General features: G+C 47.0%; 1 protein-coding gene across 3 annotated transcripts in view; it reads left to right on the top strand.

Annotated features, from left to right (window-relative positions):
* gro (TLE family member transcriptional corepressor groucho) overlaps positions 1–17,875 on the top strand; it is a 113,117-nt gene that overhangs the window by 31,830 nt on the left and 63,412 nt on the right. The window contains exon 2 of one of the 3 annotated variants that reach the window (XM_086993760.1): positions 11,475–11,588. The exons of the other annotated variants lie outside the window; for them this stretch is intronic. Coding sequence (XP_086849886.1) covers positions 11,475–11,588 — 114 coding nt within the window. The remainder of the gene's footprint in view (positions 1–11,474; positions 11,589–17,875) is intronic. 3 annotated transcript variants of the gene reach the window in all.

Raw genomic sequence — 17,875 nt, 5'->3', positions numbered from 1 at the left:
TTGCCCTTGTAGAAACTCCGAAGTGCTAACGCGTCCGCCATTCGCTCCGGCACGCTACCAAACACCAAAAACTCTATCGTTTAATCTATTTTGCCAGCACTACGGTACAATCCACCTACACATCGCGGAGCGTGGGGAGAAATCTGGTGTCGGCTAGGGGAACTTTCGCGGAAAAGGCTTCGGAGTTTCACAAGGCGACGAACGGTCTGCCGTGTTGCGAGAGTCGAGGAAATGATAAGCTGGTCACCACACGGACACAAACCAGCACGCGCCTAGTGGTGGGTCGCATAACGCGTACATTTATGGGCAGCTGGCGCATAGTCGAAGAGACTTCCCATTACCGGAAAGGTTGATTCCACGCTAACGCCTGACGATAACAACAATAACAAAAGGGACATTGCCATTCATAACCACATATGTAAGTATTATATTGTTATAAGAAGGACGACAACAGTCATCAGTTCATTTTCGTATGCATAGACCTCTTATTCATGCGTTATTATTGTTGAGACCACAAGCGTTCCTGTCAAACAGTCGCGGTTTCGGCTGCTGCTGAGAAGCAGAAGGGTGTCAGCAATCGAATCTGCCTCTACGCATCCTAGATCAATACTAGCTACATTTACTCACATAGCAAATATATTCTAAACGAGTAAATGAAACCATTGATTTATTCTCGTCCTTGTCTTCCTTTAGTGTGGAACGACTCCACCAAGGAATAGCCTCGTTAAAAGATACTTGTCATTCTGTTCTAGTCTTTTCCCTTTCCTTGAATAGTGTATTTGCTGTTAGACACTTGTTCCCTACTTGTATAACATGATACCATCTAATATATACCTATTTTTTCGGCTTTTATATTGCTCAACAGTGTCACACGTAGACTACATCTTTTTGTGCATCTATATTAGTTATCGTCTCAATTAGTACATTTGCTCTTAAATCGATACATGGAAAATGTTAAGTTGGCCACTTTCAATTTTCATTTATTGTCTACCTAGTTTCTCTGTTATTATCGTCAGTAGTCTTGCTATGATTGTCAACTTGTCCACCATCTGCTAGTGGTTTAATACCTTCTGTGCGTAACAGTTCGCTGCGCCAACGCAGCAACATACAATTTGCGGGTGACTTCGTGCAGTAAGAGTGGATTAAGAAGACTGCAGCTCTGTATATGTACTGGGTATAGGCTTTGGGGCAACCGGTGTCTATGAAGTACAAATAAAAAAAAAAAAAAAAAAAAAGTACAAGTGGAAGCTGCTATGAAGTGCTAGACAACACTCCGAATCGCCATTCTACAGCTGACTTGCTAAACTTCGTTTCGTCAGATACATATCGAGATGGTAACCTCGAGACAGTCTAAGTGGCCTTAGATCCTTTGATTAACGACAGCTTAAGAGAGTTGTTTTGGTATATCCAGCTCTTGGTATAACTATCAGAGGTGCGAGCCTCCAAGATAGCATCAACGCCTGCCTAGCTTCTCTTGGTCAGCCACTCTCAATGAATGTATCACATTTTATGTTTCAGCTTTCCTATGATCACTGGCGCTCTCGCCGCCGTTTGCTTTGCATCGAACTTAATTAGTGTGCTGTTGTTGCCTTTGCTGCCTCTGATTCTGATAAAGTGGTATGGATCGCTGGCTGTGTGTATCAGCCGCCTTCGCCGCCGTCATTACAATGTTCTTGCTGTATTGTGCCGGACCGAGCTTGTCGTCAGCTCTTCTCGGTAACAACAACCGTATCATCAACTGACCCTCATGATCTGTCTCGGATGAGTGAACGACTGGTTAAACAAGATCTCTAGGGTAGGGAGGGATTGATAAATGCAGTCGTAGCTATCAAAAAACAAGCACTGGAAATTCGTAGTCGCGATGCCGCATTGTCACGATATAATGATCTTTGAGGCTAGCTCGATTTCCGATTTTTCCATGCATTTCACTCGTATGCTCAAGCACAATCGCACACACCGCATAAGAGCCATATGTAAAGCATAGGTACAGAAACTTGCACAACGTGTACAAATACTTATCTATGCATATACAACCACATGTGTTAAAATATATACATAATTATTTGTTATAATATAACTATAGATCCATCCATTAGTTGTTGTTGTGTCTATGCACACTGCTAGTCGATAATCACTTCAAGCCTTATGCCGTTTTACAGGAAAAATTGGGTGTAATCATTGTTATATGCAAGTTATCATGAGTGGTTTCGTTTTTTCCGTCTAACGGGCCCTCATTGATGTAGACGAAGTCGCCTACAACAATAGGGATGGTAGAAATGGATAAACAGGGCGAGGGAGGGGCGTGGAGTAGTCTTCAAGATTTGGAACTATTGCTTTAAAAGATAGCACTGGCTTTAGCTCCGTCTATCACTCGATGTCCCTCGGGGGCAAGACATGGAGCGACAACAGCAAACAGCTTGTTTTTCACTCGAAGAGAATGCGTCTCTCTTAGCTCTTTATGTTCCGACACATTATATCCTAGCAGGGTTTCGGCTTTCTTGTTAAGATTGCCGTCATGTGCCCCACTCATCACAATTTTTTGCTCCCTCTTTCTACTTCTATCACAACCTCCGTGCCGCCTCACTGGTCTCGATATAGTATTGCCATACGAAAAGCCCCCTTCTTCAGGAAGCAGTATTCCGACAATCAGTGTCTGTATACACGTCAACTCGGGTGGGCCGCTTGACTTGGTTTCGCTTGCCGTGGTAGTCTTCTTCTTCAGAGAAGAAAAACGCTTGGGGCGTTGGTTTATAGCTTTTTTTAGCCAACCTGACCGACCGGTATAACCTCCGAGTATGCAATGACGCAAGATAGGATAGCAGAGCTCTTCTGTCACCCTTCTCATCCGTCACATTTGTTATGCTGTTGTTACCCATTAACATCGATAGTTCGCACAATCGCAACTGCGTGAGACCCGTTTAGCGTATGCTGGACGATATCAGGAGGCTCTGCTTCTTTGTTTTGTGTAATGAGCTCCGACTATCCTCCACACATTGGGTGGGTGGAGGTAGGGCGCTGCCGGGGTTGCAAACAGCCACAGCAATTAGTACCACACACCCGCGGCTCATTATGGGCTAGCGCCACAACAGTACCAGCATCGATAAATATAAGCAACGATGCAAATCACTGAACAGAAAAAAATTTGAACTCATTGACTGACGCTTTATGACTCTGTGAATTAATGGAAGCTAAAAGTTATCTTCTAAATTTTCTAATAATTATTACCACAATACAATCGTGATTACTAGTTCTTTTATGTGCCTATTATGCATTTCATTTTCTCTTCAAGGCGATCCTACATGCATATTTATTCTTCACCAATTTGTTCGATTCAGCCTCCTATTGAGCAATTGTCTACGTAGGATAGGATATTTAAACATTCCATGTTACTATCTCGTCGAGCTTAAATGAGGTCGGGGAACAAACGCCGTATTTAGTTACCTCTCAGGGTAATACCCAATGACTGTACATTTTTAGACACCCTGGGTCTCTAGCTACACTGCACTATGCCTGTATATAAATAGCGAAATGTCAAGAGCCTTTCACTGTGTGGCGTTTAGATGAGCTCTCTAATGTACCAAGCACAACCTTTATCTTCCCACCTAAATATTTTCGTTCGTTAGTATTATGCCGGAGCCGTTTAAGCCAATAAAAAAATTTGCCTCTTTTGTCACTGATCAGAAAAGTAGCACGAAACAAATTTAATGATGGATGCAGCAGAGCTCAACAATAATAGTAGTAGTAACAAGCAAAAAAAAAAGCTGATTCGAGTAGATACTAGACATAGGTAAGACAAAGCTCAAACTACGTATCTATTAGGAAAAAACAAAGCCAAATTTGTGCGCTCGACACTGTGTGATGGTCGCTCATTTGAAGAAGCACAGACCTACGCGTTCAATGGAAGATGTTTACTTATATGTGGTCGCGTAACCTATTATCGATGCCGACCTTGGTTACAGCTTGGAAATGTCAAGGAGCATCAAGGTAACAGTGTGGCCTCTGTTATAGCCGGTCGAGAAGGGCGGTTGGGGGGGGGGGGGGGGGGGGGAAAACTCGTTATTCAGAAGCGATGAGAGCCTGGCTTGTAGATATTCCAGTTTGTCTAGTTTCCGATCGAGGTTTTAGGTGGTATTCAACAGGAGCAATTACAGACGAGAGGAATAAAACTACGTATGTTGGCCTTCGTGACTTCCTCTGTGTTCGAGACATAAAACCTCTGTATTCGATGTCAAAAGTCAAAATGGAACACTAATTTTACCATTGGACATTGATATTCAATTGGACCAGAAGTTGTGGCGAGTTCGTGCAGCCCGGAAAAGCTAAATGTCATGTTCAAGATTGTTCCACTGGGTTTGGTAGAGTAGACAACAACCAATAAGCAGTTAATTAAAACTGGATGTCAGGAACAAATTTGATTTGTAGTAACCAGAAGTCATGCTGATGCAGAATAATGAGCTGGGAGCGTCGATCATTGAAGGAAACAATTTTCCGTAGATTAAACTTGCCTAAAGTAAAATTTACCCAACTCGTTAAGATTCGTATGTTACCAACACGACCGATTAGAACGAGATAACTAACAGACGTCACTAAGCCCCATCGACGTTAAAGTGAAACTGCTAGAAGCAACATCTCTGATGCGATCGGTGTCTTTTTGGAGAACACCAACATCAGAGTTCTCTGAGGGCTCATCCAGTGCACGACTGGCTACTTCTGAAATGTCTGACATGAATCAAATGATCCAGTACGCTCACTGGCCTCGCTAAGATGACTAGCGAAGACATTTCATGTAAAAGATCAATTGAAACGTTGCAATATTTAGAGATTTCGTAACCTATTTGGGAGTTGCTGTAGTCGATCTCTAACGGCGAGGCGGTCAGGGGTGTCTCAACGGCAGCAACACTGCCCTTACAACGCGAGTTCGACAATTGTGCGAAGCCTTCGAGGAGAATATATCAGAAAGTTCGGTTCTATTAGCCAAGGCCAGAGCGGCGCCGTTGAGATGCCAATAAATCATTGATAAATTTGTATTGATTACAGCCGTTTACGCTGAATAAATCGTACAGAAATTGTTTGAGTAAAACGGGGCTCTCCTCCTTAACGTGCTGATGCTTGGATCGGTGAATCACTGGCTCTTTTGAAAGTTGTTAGTTGCGGATAGAATCAGAGAGATTCCGTGGATGTTTGCCCTTCCGGAAGGGCGTAAAGGAAGAGCCCCATGGACTCATTGAGCAAATGCATCGCAGTTGAGTAGAAGGCGTCCGCGCAAGTATGGCTAGCTGATCTACTAAGGCGAAGCGTCACTAATAAATTTCCACTGGTACAAAAGAGAAAAAAATACTAAGTTCACAGAAATGCTTCATTTAAAGCGCCTTGAAAAATAAAATTCTTCTCGAACGTGTTCACTTTATGATGAAGATAAGAAAATCTAATACAAAATACAGGTCGAGTGTATCAGTGTGCCAACAAAGCGGATTACGCAGACTTCCTTATTCCTTGGCGTGTACGGTTAGTGAAAACGAAGCTTTCAGGAAGCGAACCGGACACTATTTCGCTGCCAGTCAGAACCCCCGAGTGTTTATTATTGTTATCTTCTCCTGATTGTGAAATTTGCTTGGCATTTGGGATCAGTTCAGTTGGAAGAGGCGTCTCATTTTTCCGTCGAAAAGGAGATGGGGCCTTTCGTGCCTTGTCGTCCAACCGGTACATTTGCAACTAAATTGCTTCCGAGCCGAACAGCGTAGGGAAACTCGTGGCTTGATGAACAGCTTCGAACACATGGTAAGGTGTAACTCAGTCTGTATTCTATAGTGCGGTGGATTCATGCAGTTTATATCCCTACGCATAAACAGGTAAGAGATGCGAAGGGAGCTACCAAAGCAAAAAAGTATTAGGTTTAAAAGGCTTTTTTTGTTTTACAAACAGAGCTGGTTGATCTTTATATGACAGAGATGCACACAGTTTAAGCAGTTAAGCGGCCTCTCGCAAAAATCTGGGTAAGAACGTCTCGCCATTTCAAAAATGGGCTATAGTTTTTATCCACATCGAAGCCATGGTTATCCAAAGCCGTTGTCAATCGTTGTCACTTCAATCAGTAGTGCTAGAACTTTATTTGACTTATACAACAAGGCCTATCACTTAAAATTTAAAAAAAAATTCGCTTCTGCTGGAATCTTTCAAATTTTAGTATGTTTAAAGTAATAATAAAGTCAGTGATCCGTGCTGACAACCATTTGGAAGCGACTCAAGGATATGTATATGTAGTGTTCAGGATCGATGCGTTTAATAAGGCCAGCGCAGAGTGTGAGTCGTTAAGACTTGGCAACCTTGGCATATAGGAAGACATTACGTAGGGTCGTATATGGCAGACTTCGAAAATCTGCTCTTTGTATTTGATAAGATTAACACATGGTCAAGTTATGAAACTTCCCATTTAAGCGGCTTACCTACCTGCTGGATGCATGATTGGACGATGAGCATTTAAGAGTAATCTCAACAAACATATGCTTACTTTGCTAAATAATTTGTAGAAACGATGTTAATAATGTTAATTCATAGTAATCGCCTGAATTCTAAATTTGCCGACACAGACAACTATTTGTTCCATTTTGCCTAAACAGGCGTTATAAAATAGAAATTCTAGATGTACAACAGATGTTCGTTAAATAGGGAAAACTATGTTTTGTATAGTAGAAGGCTGTGATAAACGGGAGCATCTCCACTCGTTACTCCACGTTGGTTCACTCGAGATAGCTAGCAAGTGAAGATTAAATTTGAGATACTAAAAATGTCGTCAATAATATATATAGCACTCAATACATTTCGCTGGACCCGTGATGCCCGCAACCCATCTATAGGTAATTTGACCACTCCCCTAGCAAAAACAGACAGTTTGTTTGGCAAAGAAGAATACTCTGAATAGTGCTATTGCCAACAAGATTATGCATTGGTCGTCCGATTGGATGTCTCGAGTTTTATGCCCGGTACCGCAGTTAGGCATTTTATCAAACAGCTAGCTCTTAACCCGAAACGAACCGTGTGTGTACGCCCAGATTCGAACCAAGACCACGATGTGCGCCTCAAATTTAGCAGGCAAACACGTCATTCACTACATTATCATGGGGACAAACTGGCCAGGGTCTAGCAGCACGTTCGTTATTACGGAGCTACTGTCGTAACACGTTTTAGCAGAAATAGTTTAGCTGTGTGAACTGAACAAATTGCCCAGTTAATTCGGCCGGTATATTGCAGCAGAATATCAGATCAGACGGCAAGGAGCCCAGCTGACGGGACTGTTGATGAATCAGGATACCTAAATCTACACTAGGACGAGTTCTTATTGCAATCGCCTCTACGACAACTCTACTGCCGGCTTCGTCTACGCTTGAAGTGAAATAGTCTTCTCGTTTCGGCTGTACTTAGCAGTTTGCTACAATAATATTAGCGGTCGTAGCCGATGTAGTCAACCGTATCCGTCACGCCACACAACGTAGGATACTTTTGTGTAATCCTGAACTTCCGCCCATCCTGATAACTTGCTACTCTTACCCAAACCGTGCCTTGCCTAATTTCGTTACTTACTCAGAACGGCTTGTTTTACTCGCTGGTGATGGACAACGAACTTCTTGTTGGTCAAATCTTCAACTGGCCGAATCTACCCATCGATCCGTTCCGTTTGAACGAATTATGAGGCATCGAATCCCGCCTTGCCCTATTGTAGTTCTGCTGTTGGCCATTTCCCACTAGTCATTCTCCGGTTGCCCGCCCCGCCCTGCAAAGCACAGTAGCATTTACTTAGTTTCGTACTGAGTCAATTAGCTTCTCCCGTCCATCAGCAACCTTTCCCCTACAAGTACTTGTTTCTATTCGTCTTCGCCCTATTATTGTTTTGTCTTCTAGCCGAACTGCCAATTGTAAAAAGGCGGCGACAATTCGACTGCGCTCAACAGCAACGTCTGTATCCGTCAGGTATCTCTGTCCACGGAAAATGCACCATGGCGTTGACGCTGGCGATATTGCGGCCTGTTATTTCTTAAGTTACTACAGCTGGTAAGGTAACAGCGGCATTCCTTGCCTGTTCACTATCTGGTTGACTATCCTTGGACTAGCATCCTCGTCATGGTTTCCTGCAGATATCTTCTTTACTTCCACTCGACTTCTTTCGTCAAAGAGTCGTGATCATAGTTGGTCATAATCGGCACCAACAACAGCAGCACAAGGGGATTCATACCGGAGCCTTGCCTCTTGCCTGTCCTCTTCAGCTTCAACACAGCGAAGTTCCAATCGTGAGCAACATCATCATGGTTTCTGTTGTTGTTGTTATTGTCAGAAAAACGTGGGCCTTATCTGTGGTTGGGTTGGTTACGGTAGCTGACAACGTCGCAGTAGCAGCAATGCACGTTTTCATCATCGTAGACGCTATAGACTAGAAAAAGCTATAGCTTTGTTGTTGTCGTTGCTGTTGCGCTGCTTGTTATTGAATCCAGTTAGGCTCTTTTCCCCTTTTTCTCTTTCTCGCTTTCTCTCTCTCTACTTATCACAGTAGCGCACTGCTGTGCGTCATCAGCAGTGAGTGTCGATGAATATTTAGTGGTCACTCATTGTTTTCAGCCTCTTCTTATCAGTGCAGCCGCTCATCAAGCGAAATGAACTGCAACAGGATTAGTAGCAAGAGCTGCAACAACGGCAGCGGCAGCGACAGCATGGCGGTTTTCTCCATGTCCGTATGGTTGTCTTCTCTGTACGCGTCAGCTCGGTACGTCGATCGCGATCGGGAACGGGATTGGTTCGTTGGGTTCAGAACCCATCGTAATTTCATTTCGAGCTCGCCACAATCGTCCGCAAGCAACATTTGTTTATAGTTTCGCTATGATAGCAGGCTCAACGTTCCCTCTCCGATAGCCACGATGCAAAACCAGGCTCTTAAACCGGAACCGCCGAACTCAGCAGCGGCCAGCATAGTTCAAACACGGAAAAGTGATTTATACTGGTGTATTTAATACTTGCACAATAGCTTAAAGATGCTGAAATCGGTGGCAGACAAATCGACTAGCCACTTTAAGTCATTCTTTTTCCTACAACCACTATGAACAATTACCACTAGTGTATTTTCCTTTGGCAGCTGCCTTTTTAGCCCCATAAAGAAACAACGGGAAGCCAACCAGTTTAGTCGAGTGACTAGTCCTGTTTCGACTTCTTCACTGCTATTGCATCTCATCCTATCGATATCAGCCAGCAAAGCAGTAATGACCAACGGCGACAAGCGGCAATAGAAAAGCAAGCGAACGCTTTTGAACAAGTTTACAGTGCAGTTGACCCACTGCAGCATAATTCACATACGGCAGCGGAAGCCAGTAAGCAGGCGACGGCGGCAGCAGTACGAGCAGCTGCTGCTACGCTGTCAACTGTTCTAACGAAACTTGTGACTATTAGAGGTGGTGTAGTTGTTGACTCGTCACACCGCAGAGCTTCACAGCATCTACTACAGAGGCGGCGCCATATGTAGCGACCCAATGGCCGCTTGATTCCCTCCCTCAGCTGGCTACCATGAGCATCAAGATCATTGCCATCAGCAGCTCAATGATCTCCATGGCAATTGCGCGCCTAGCAATTCTTTTTGGGGTTTTTGGCGATACGCTGACGCACAGAAAAGCAATATATAAATCCACCTATACAAGCATGTATGGCCACACTGAAGACGCAGTTGGAAAAGCAACGAAATCGATTCATCGGTTCCCTGATGCTAACGCCGACGCCGACGACAACGACAGTTCTGTTAGGCTCAGTCGCAATCACTTAGAGGGTGGCTGGCTGGCTGACTGACAGAGCTTGCCGGCTGATGAACGTTACGAACGAGGGACAGAAAAAGAAAAAGAACACGAGCGCTTTGATAGCTGGGTGGCAAAAACCTATTCTTGGCTCACTCGCGCTGGTTGCGACTCTGGCCGGCAACTTCTGGCGTTGTAACGTCGTCTCGGATCGTGTTTTCTGGCTAAAGCAGCGGGCTTGCCGCGCCTGTCAATTTCGCTCATCATCGTCGCAGTTTCTTGTCGTTGTCGTTGTTGTCGTTGTTGTTATTGTCGTTGTTGTCGTTGTCGTTGTCGTCGTCGTTGTCGTTGTCGTTCGTCGTCGTCGTTGTCGTTCGTCGTCGTCGTCGTCGTCGTCGTCGTTGTCGTTGTCGTCGTTGTCGTTGTCGTCGTCGTTGTCGTTGTCGTCGTCGTCGTTGTCGTCATCGTCGTCGTCGTCGTCGTCGTCGTCGTGGCAAACGCCAACGGTAAACGGCGAACGGGAAATGGCTCTCGATTCGCGACTCAGCTCAGGATCGGCGAATATAGCAAGTTATGAAATAGGATAATTTTGAGCGCTTTCGGTGGCTGTTATCATTACTGCAGCTATTGCGCGATGCGTCTGTCGTGTGCGCGAAGATCAGATCCGCTTTCCGTGGGCGCAGCGGCAGCGAAGCTGCCTGCCGGCAACAAGAACAACAACAACAACAAAGACGACAACTACAGTTCATTCCTTCCTCTGGATGGATCCGTTTGCTCGCCACTCAACCAGCTTCCATCTTGGCGCCTCTCAATCACGCTAATGTTACACTGTGCCAATGCATAAGTGCGTTTTGCGGCCGGCTCGTCGATGGCAGTTCTGCTGTTCGTAATGGTATTGCTATCTGAATTTCTGTTACGGCTGTTATTTTTGTTGCTGCTTATGTTACTGCTGTTTGTCGTTCTGACAACAAATTCTTTTACAGCGACGCTAGTAATGGTATGAATACCCATGTAGCATAACCGACGCCTTTGCCAGTGGTGATTGTTGTCGCAATGGCCGTAAAAAGAGTACAATGTATATACATTACCTACTACATGGACATCCGATTTTCAATAACCAAGCTAACATGTACTGCTTATGACGTATGTTAACTAATTTGGCGGTTTTTCTCGTCTGTTGTTGTCGTTGTTGACTCTCATTCCTATCGACTTTATACTCATGTCCCTGTCTTTCGCTTACCGTTCCTCAAGCTCGCTAAGATTATATATGGTCATATTATGTTATATATTTTTTTTATATATTATTTACTATCCATATGATTACATAATAAACTGTAGTACCAGTGTCCCACTGTTGTTTTATGATTATCGTTTCGTTTGTTGACGTCTTCGTCGTCAAAGTCATCGTCGTTGTATTGCTGACTATGATAATAATAATAAATGCGAATTCTGATAGAGAGTAACTTGTTTGCCGAGCTTCTTCTTTCTCATCTTATTGTTTGTTATTGTCCCTATTGCGAATAGTGATAATTTTCGATAATGTTTTTTCTACCGCTTCTAATGTCGATGTAGCAGTTACATTATCATCACCGCGGCTATTCCTGCTGCCGCCACAGCTGTTATTTTTTCTGACCTTAGTTCGTCTTTTTTTTGCTGCTGCCGCCGCCGCCGCCGCCGCCGCCGCCGCCGCTGTTGTGTCTTCACATACAGAAGATACTTTCCATTCTTGCCAAAGTTATGCCCGTCAATTCTACCATCACCGCGTCTGCTGTCGTCTTCGTTAGCCGCCGACATCATAACCATCAACGCCGTCAACATCAACAGGCGCGCTAGCTTCGCATTGCATCGTCGCCATCATATTAGCATCAGCATCATTCACAGCGATACTTTTCCATCTGCAGCCTTTTTTCGGTTCTCTCGCTTCAATTCATTGCTTCTTGCTTCTAATGCGTTTCTTCGTTTTCATCATCCTTTCACCCTCTTACGCTCTCGTTGTTGAGACGCGATTGCCGACCGGCCTCCCTGTTTGCTCGTCTCTGTCTGTTTGCCGGCGCCTCTTCGGGCTCATGCTATTTTGTTGTTACTGGCCATCAGCAGCAGCAAAGCTCGGTGTGACGCTGTCGTTATCATCACCGTTGCAGCTGCTGGTGCTACTGCTGTTGTTGTCATCGTCCAAACGATTCTTTTCGCTCTTCGATCTCTGTTGTCTTTTAGCCGCGTTGTGGCTCTTGTGGATGTGATGTTTCTTTTCTTTAACGCGTTTTGTGATACCCCAGATTAGAATGTATGCAGAACTGTGAGTGTGCGTGGAATGGTGCATGTATCAATCTGTCCGTCTGCTACTCGTGTGTGGCTCTTTTAGTCTAAGTAGATATCTATTTAAATGTATGCATATACGCTCTATCGGTTTGTATATATATGCTTTTCCGTTTACTTCTATGTGCGAATGTGTGTGTGTGTGTGTGAAGTCCATTGATTTTTCGCGCGCCGCGTCCCTGTCGGCGACATGATAATTATTCGGTTCGTCTCAGGTCGATTGAGTAAATGGTTGCCGATTAGGCGACTAAAGCATCGAACGCTGCCGCCATCACCACCGCTATCACTGCCGCTACGACAACTACCACCTCCACCGCTGCTGCTGCTGCTTACTTGAGCAAAGACTGCCAAAGACAGCGACGCGGTTTGGCTTCGACTGTTGTTGTTGCTGCTGCTACCGCCATTACCATCCTTGTCCTCGTCATGTTGTTACTGTTATGTCCATCGTTGTTGTCACTGCTGTTATCATCATGATCATCAGCTTCTTAGTCATTCCATCCTGTTCTCGATCTTTCCTCTACTGCTTCTACTTCGACTTTTTCAGCAGGCGGAAGCGCAGTCATTGCTCGCGATCGCACTCGTTGTCCCGTCAACCCCTGCCACCACATGGCCGCGCCCGCCGCCGCTGTCGTCTCTGTTAGCCACCTCATTCTTTTAGTATTCTACCCTTATACGAGCAGTACCAGAGCCCCCACCACCGCTGACTCGTCTCCAGTCGACCAGCGGCGTTTACCTTTCGCCTCCTGATGCTATACTACAGCATGGTGCTTGTCGTTCTTTACTGGAGGGTAGTCGGTAATGCTTGTGCCGTTCCTGATACTGCCGATGCCCTGCCGGCCGCGCTCCGAGCCGCGCGCCCATCTCACTCGTTCCTCCCCGCTCAGTCGCTCACTAACTCGGAGCCAGTGCGTGGTGGTTGTCGTCGTCCATTTCGTCGTCTTCGCGGTTGAGGCTAACAGCAGCAGCAGCAGCGGACGATAGGTGGCGGGAGTTTGTCGTAGTACTTGTAGTAGAGGGTGATCTGCTGCCATTGGTGGTGGGACTTGGGTGAAACGCGACGGGAACTGTTTGGATGTGTGGAGGCGAATGTCGGTCTTGAAGCAAGGCGGGGAAAGTAGGGGATTGATAGGGAAAAGTAGGGGCGAGATGCGGTAGTGGCGCTTTGTGGCCTCTGTTATCCTTCTGAGGGTACTCGCTGATGGCTAGCAGCGTGCGGACCAGTGAACGAGTGAGCGAACTCGCAAGCGAGTCCGAGAGCCTCTCGCCGAGTTAGATGGTTAGATGGCTCGGTGGTGGCTGAAGCGTCAGCCTGCCCTTTACTCGCCACTCCTCGTTTCCGAAGTAAGCGCCGAGGGAGGTAGGGTGTGTGCTGCTAGGAAGTATGAGGTTGTGCCGAGTATGAGAGGGTGCAGTAGAGACTGAGAACGGCTAAAGGCGAGACGATGATGTTGGCTAGGGTAAAGAGAGTGAAAAGACGAGGCAAAGAACGGAAGGAAGAGAGAGAAGGGAAGTTACGGGGATGCAGGCGAAAACAGGAAAGAAAGATAGGGTAGGGTTGAGAGGAGAATCGGGGAGCGAGAGTGACCGGGAAAAGAGTATAGGACCAGGGAATCAACCGTGGGGAGGACGCTAGAGTTGAGTGTGCCTTCAGCCGAAGAGAAGCAGCCGATCGAGAGAAGGAAGGAAGGCGGCAAGCGGATAGAACCTAAGCAGAGTCTGATAGGCAAAAATGGCTGTCTGCCAGATAGGCAGGGTAATAAGGTGGGGACGACGAGGCGTGTGGGTAGATGGTTGACGCATAACGGGCCACGGCTCTCTATGCTGTGCGTGCATAGCGTGTGTACGTGCTTTCACAGCGCACGTACAAGACACACGCTACATAGCACGCAGGCACAAGTACACAGGGTCGGAACACCGAACATGGAGCGAATGGGCCTAGGGGGACGGGTAGAAAAAGGAGGCAGTAGTAAGCTCTGCCGTTGCCGCCGCTGCGCGCAATTGAGATGCTCCTCGCCTTGGTTCGCCGTCCGGTTCAGCCGGTCCAACCCAGCTCGGTTCGCTCGACCTCGACATGCCACCCTCCTTCAAGTCAGTAAAGCGTCCGAACGAGTCCCTAGCCCCCTGGTCTTTCATACGTGATGGTGGTCACCGCGGCTGGCAACAGTGATAGAAGTGGAGCTGCTCCTACCCCAACCATCCCGACCCCCGGTAAATCCAAAGTACTCACCGCCGCTACACCTTTCTCCCAGCAGCAGCTCAACGGATCCGCCACTGCCCCTTGCGCCAGCCTCGTACGCCCCTCTCCACTCAAACGACCGACGGTAACGGCAGGCTTAAAGGGGTCGGGTCTGCCAACCGACATCCAACTAATGCCCTAACCTTCTCCACATCCTGGCTGCCCCTTAGCTGCTCGTCGTATATAATTATTTATGCCAGTTTACGACTCAGTGGTCGCGTAAGGAGGGACCAGAGAGAGCATTTCAGACCCTCAGGGCTGGGTGATAGTGGCAGGAGCCCCGGCGGCTATGGCGGTGATGGAAGTGGCCGTAGCGGTGACAGCGATGTTGGCCGCGTTGGTGGCTTCGTCGGCGGCGTTGCAAGCGGGAAACGCGTTCCTGGTGGGTTAGCGCCATTGAGAGAACGATGTACAGAGAAAACGCTGTGCTCATAAGGAGAGTCGGCGAGCCGAAACAGCGGAGGAGCAACGCCGAACAGTGTGATGCTCGACTGTGGGGGGCCAGCAGAGTGGCAGGAGCCAAGAGCAGCAGGGGTCGTTTTCGTTGTCGCCTGCAGAACCGCTCGCTAGGGAATGAACCAACGGTCTGGCTTAGTGCCCGCGCGTTCCGCGCCTGTTTGGTTGTGCCTCCCCTTTGCTTGTAACGCAAACGGGGGAGTGCCGTGGGTAAAACGGGAGGGAAGGCGAAAGTAGATAGGCTGGGGTGGTGATGCGCGTTGGAGTTGCGGGGCAAGCAGTAGTGGTAGTGAGGACCTGTCTTGGGGCCGATGGCGGCAGCAGCAACAGCAGAAGAACGGTGGGTTGTAGGACAACAACAACAACGACGATGACGAGAATAAGAAGCGTTCTAGCGAACAGGCCGACGGGCCGGAGCAGGCCACTCAACCCATGGTTCTCCTAGTGCAAACAGCTGTGGAACGGTTGCTTTAGTGGGGCTACCAGAAACGACTCAACAATGGGAGCTTTGGGAGTGATCGCGAAAAAAGCTTGGCGAGTGACGATGGCCGCACAAACGATGGGGATTGTAGTGTTCGCCTCTCTAGTGGCTGGTAGTTGCATACGAAAGAAATACGTAAGTTGAAGGTGATGTCGGTATCCATGTCGGATCCACGGGCTGGGCTTGAGGGATTACAAGGACTAGCGAAGGACCATACGGAACCATAGGAGAAACATAGAAAGACTAAGGAAGTTCCATACGGAGCTAAAGGCAACAGACAGGATTCAGTTGATCGAACTGGAGCGCCGCCATAGTTGTCTCTAACACCCCGCGTATTCCGTTCTCTTTGTTCCGCTTTTCGTTTGTGTTGTCTTCATCTTCTGCATAAGGTGCCGCATGACCCAATGAAGCTCTGCTCCCGCAGAGCTGTTGCTCCCGCCTGGGAGTTTGTTGCGGCAGAAATGCTGAGGGCTATGCTTTCTTGCCGGCCTGCCACTCAGCTGCAGCTCATCTTGGCTCATGTATCAGGCACATCATACAAACTCGATGTTGTATCTAACGAACAAGTCAGACTGTTTGTCTGTACGGTCGTGGCTGCGCTGGCGAGCGAGTCCCCATCGACCGCCAGGCAACGACGAGACAATAAACTACTGTCGAGTGGATGGTCTGTTCCCGGCCACTATCGGCATCACAGCGTGCGAGCATCAGCAGAACACACATGGCTTGTCGCAGATCGAGGGTGCGAGAGGGATAGAAAGAACGCGAGCCAACAGCACTCTTCTTCTTATTGTCGTTTGTTCTCTTTGTCGTTATTTTGTCGTCGTGGCACTCTCGTAATTCTCAACATAGTCTGACGCCCAGCAGCGACAGCAGCAGCATTCCACGATCGTCGTCGTTGACAACGAGCAATTCATCGCAGCGGGTGGTAATTGTGGTGATGGCGGTGGTTTTGCTGTTGCTAGCGCGTTTGTCGATAGCGTGTATGTGCTCAGCGTCGATATTTCGAGGTCATGCATTGACGAGCGTCGCGATTGACACCACGAGACTACCACTGTTACTACCGCTAATACTTCTCTACGCGCGTATGGCGGCCGTCATTGCATTGGCAGCGAGTTACGGTAGTGAGTGACTCGCGATAAGCAGTTGAACGAGTCGAACAGTCGATATTGGCGGATGACCAAAACACCCGAAAAAGCAAGAGCAGCAGCAGCAACAATGGCCTGCGGGTCGATGAGTATGTGAGCCTAACAGCAGGCTCCTGTGCCTCGAACAAGACGGGTGCTGCTGCTCGTGCTGCAAAACTTACCCCTGACCACAGCAGGAGTCAAGACGATGAACAGACGATCTGAGAGATATTAACATACATACAAAGAAGTACACTATTATATATATGGAAAAAAATTTCGTTAGGTAAATACAGTGCACACACATCTTTTCATACGTGCAATGATACTCTTTAATGCGACTGAATGGAAATATATACGTTTCCTCGTCTAGATAGAGTAATGACAGGAACAACATGCAAGGGGAAAATAATATATGATGCGCATCCGCTTGTTTTCATGATGTACTCAAAAGAGGTAATGATATTTATTTTGTCGTTCATGCTTTCTCTTCGCGGTGGACATCGTCATATGGATTTTTTTTGGGAATATTTTTTGTTGTATTTTTCTTACTAATAAAGTACTGATTCTCGAATTTTAGTTTTATGTCCATCATTGGTGGGTCTGTCCTGTTGCATGCTGTTTATAAATATGTTTGGGGGCCTGTTTTCCATGAAGACTTGTACACTTCTGAGACTCGGAAACCTTTTCTATTCGACCTGAATTTCTCGCTACTATGACCTGATAGAGATCAGCGAACTATGATGATAGAAAGTTCGTAAAAATCCGTATACTTATTTCTTTAGAGTCTCTAAACCATTGATGATCGGGCCAAGTTGACTTAGCGAAGGTAGGGCTCTAGGTCCAGTAGGTTACCAGGTCCGTACACACGACGACTAAATATATAGACATTGTGGAAATTCTTATTTCTAGTAACAGCGCGATTTGTCGTCGCTCTGAAGACAGCAAAAGCTGGCTGTTTCCGACCTTTTTCGTCGACGAAAACGGGCCTAGTAGTTCCTCGGTAACGTTTCTGGTTGGTCCTGCTACTTACGAAGGTACTGTTTTGGTGCTGCTTTAGTCGTTACTGCAGTTCTGTAGGCCGCTTGCAGCAGTAGTAGTAGTAATAGCAGCTGCAGGAACCGCAGAATCTTGCCGCCCGCTGCTGTGGCCCCAGACCCTCGCTGTAGCTGTTGGCTTAGCCTAGACGAGGACTGGATTTCTGGCCGCCAGGCCATCACCGGTGGTTCTGCTGGCGAAGCGCGTCTAGAGTAGCGCCAGAAGACAGTGAGTAGCCGTTTTCTCTAGCTGTTTTCTCGCGTCACTCTCTCGTCTTTTCGTTGTGGCAAGGCGGTTCTCTCTGTCTCGCACTCACTGGTGGCGTTTGCCTCGCTCGTCGTCGTCGTCGTTGTCGTCGTCGTCGTTGTCGTCGACACCACCACTACCGCCTCTGTCCTCGTACTCTTTATAATTTTTCGCTGCCGGTTCTCCCGCTATTTCTTGTGTTCCAATATATATA

This window comes from Varroa destructor, unplaced genomic scaffold (genome assembly GCF_002443255.2).
Source record: "Varroa destructor unplaced genomic scaffold, Vdes_3.0 BEIS01000006.1, whole genome shotgun sequence".
Lineage (NCBI taxonomy): Eukaryota > Metazoa > Arthropoda > Arachnida > Mesostigmata > Varroidae > Varroa > Varroa destructor.
The sequence above is the reverse complement of the archived record's forward strand: the minus strand, read 5'-3'. Positions and strand labels throughout refer to the sequence as shown.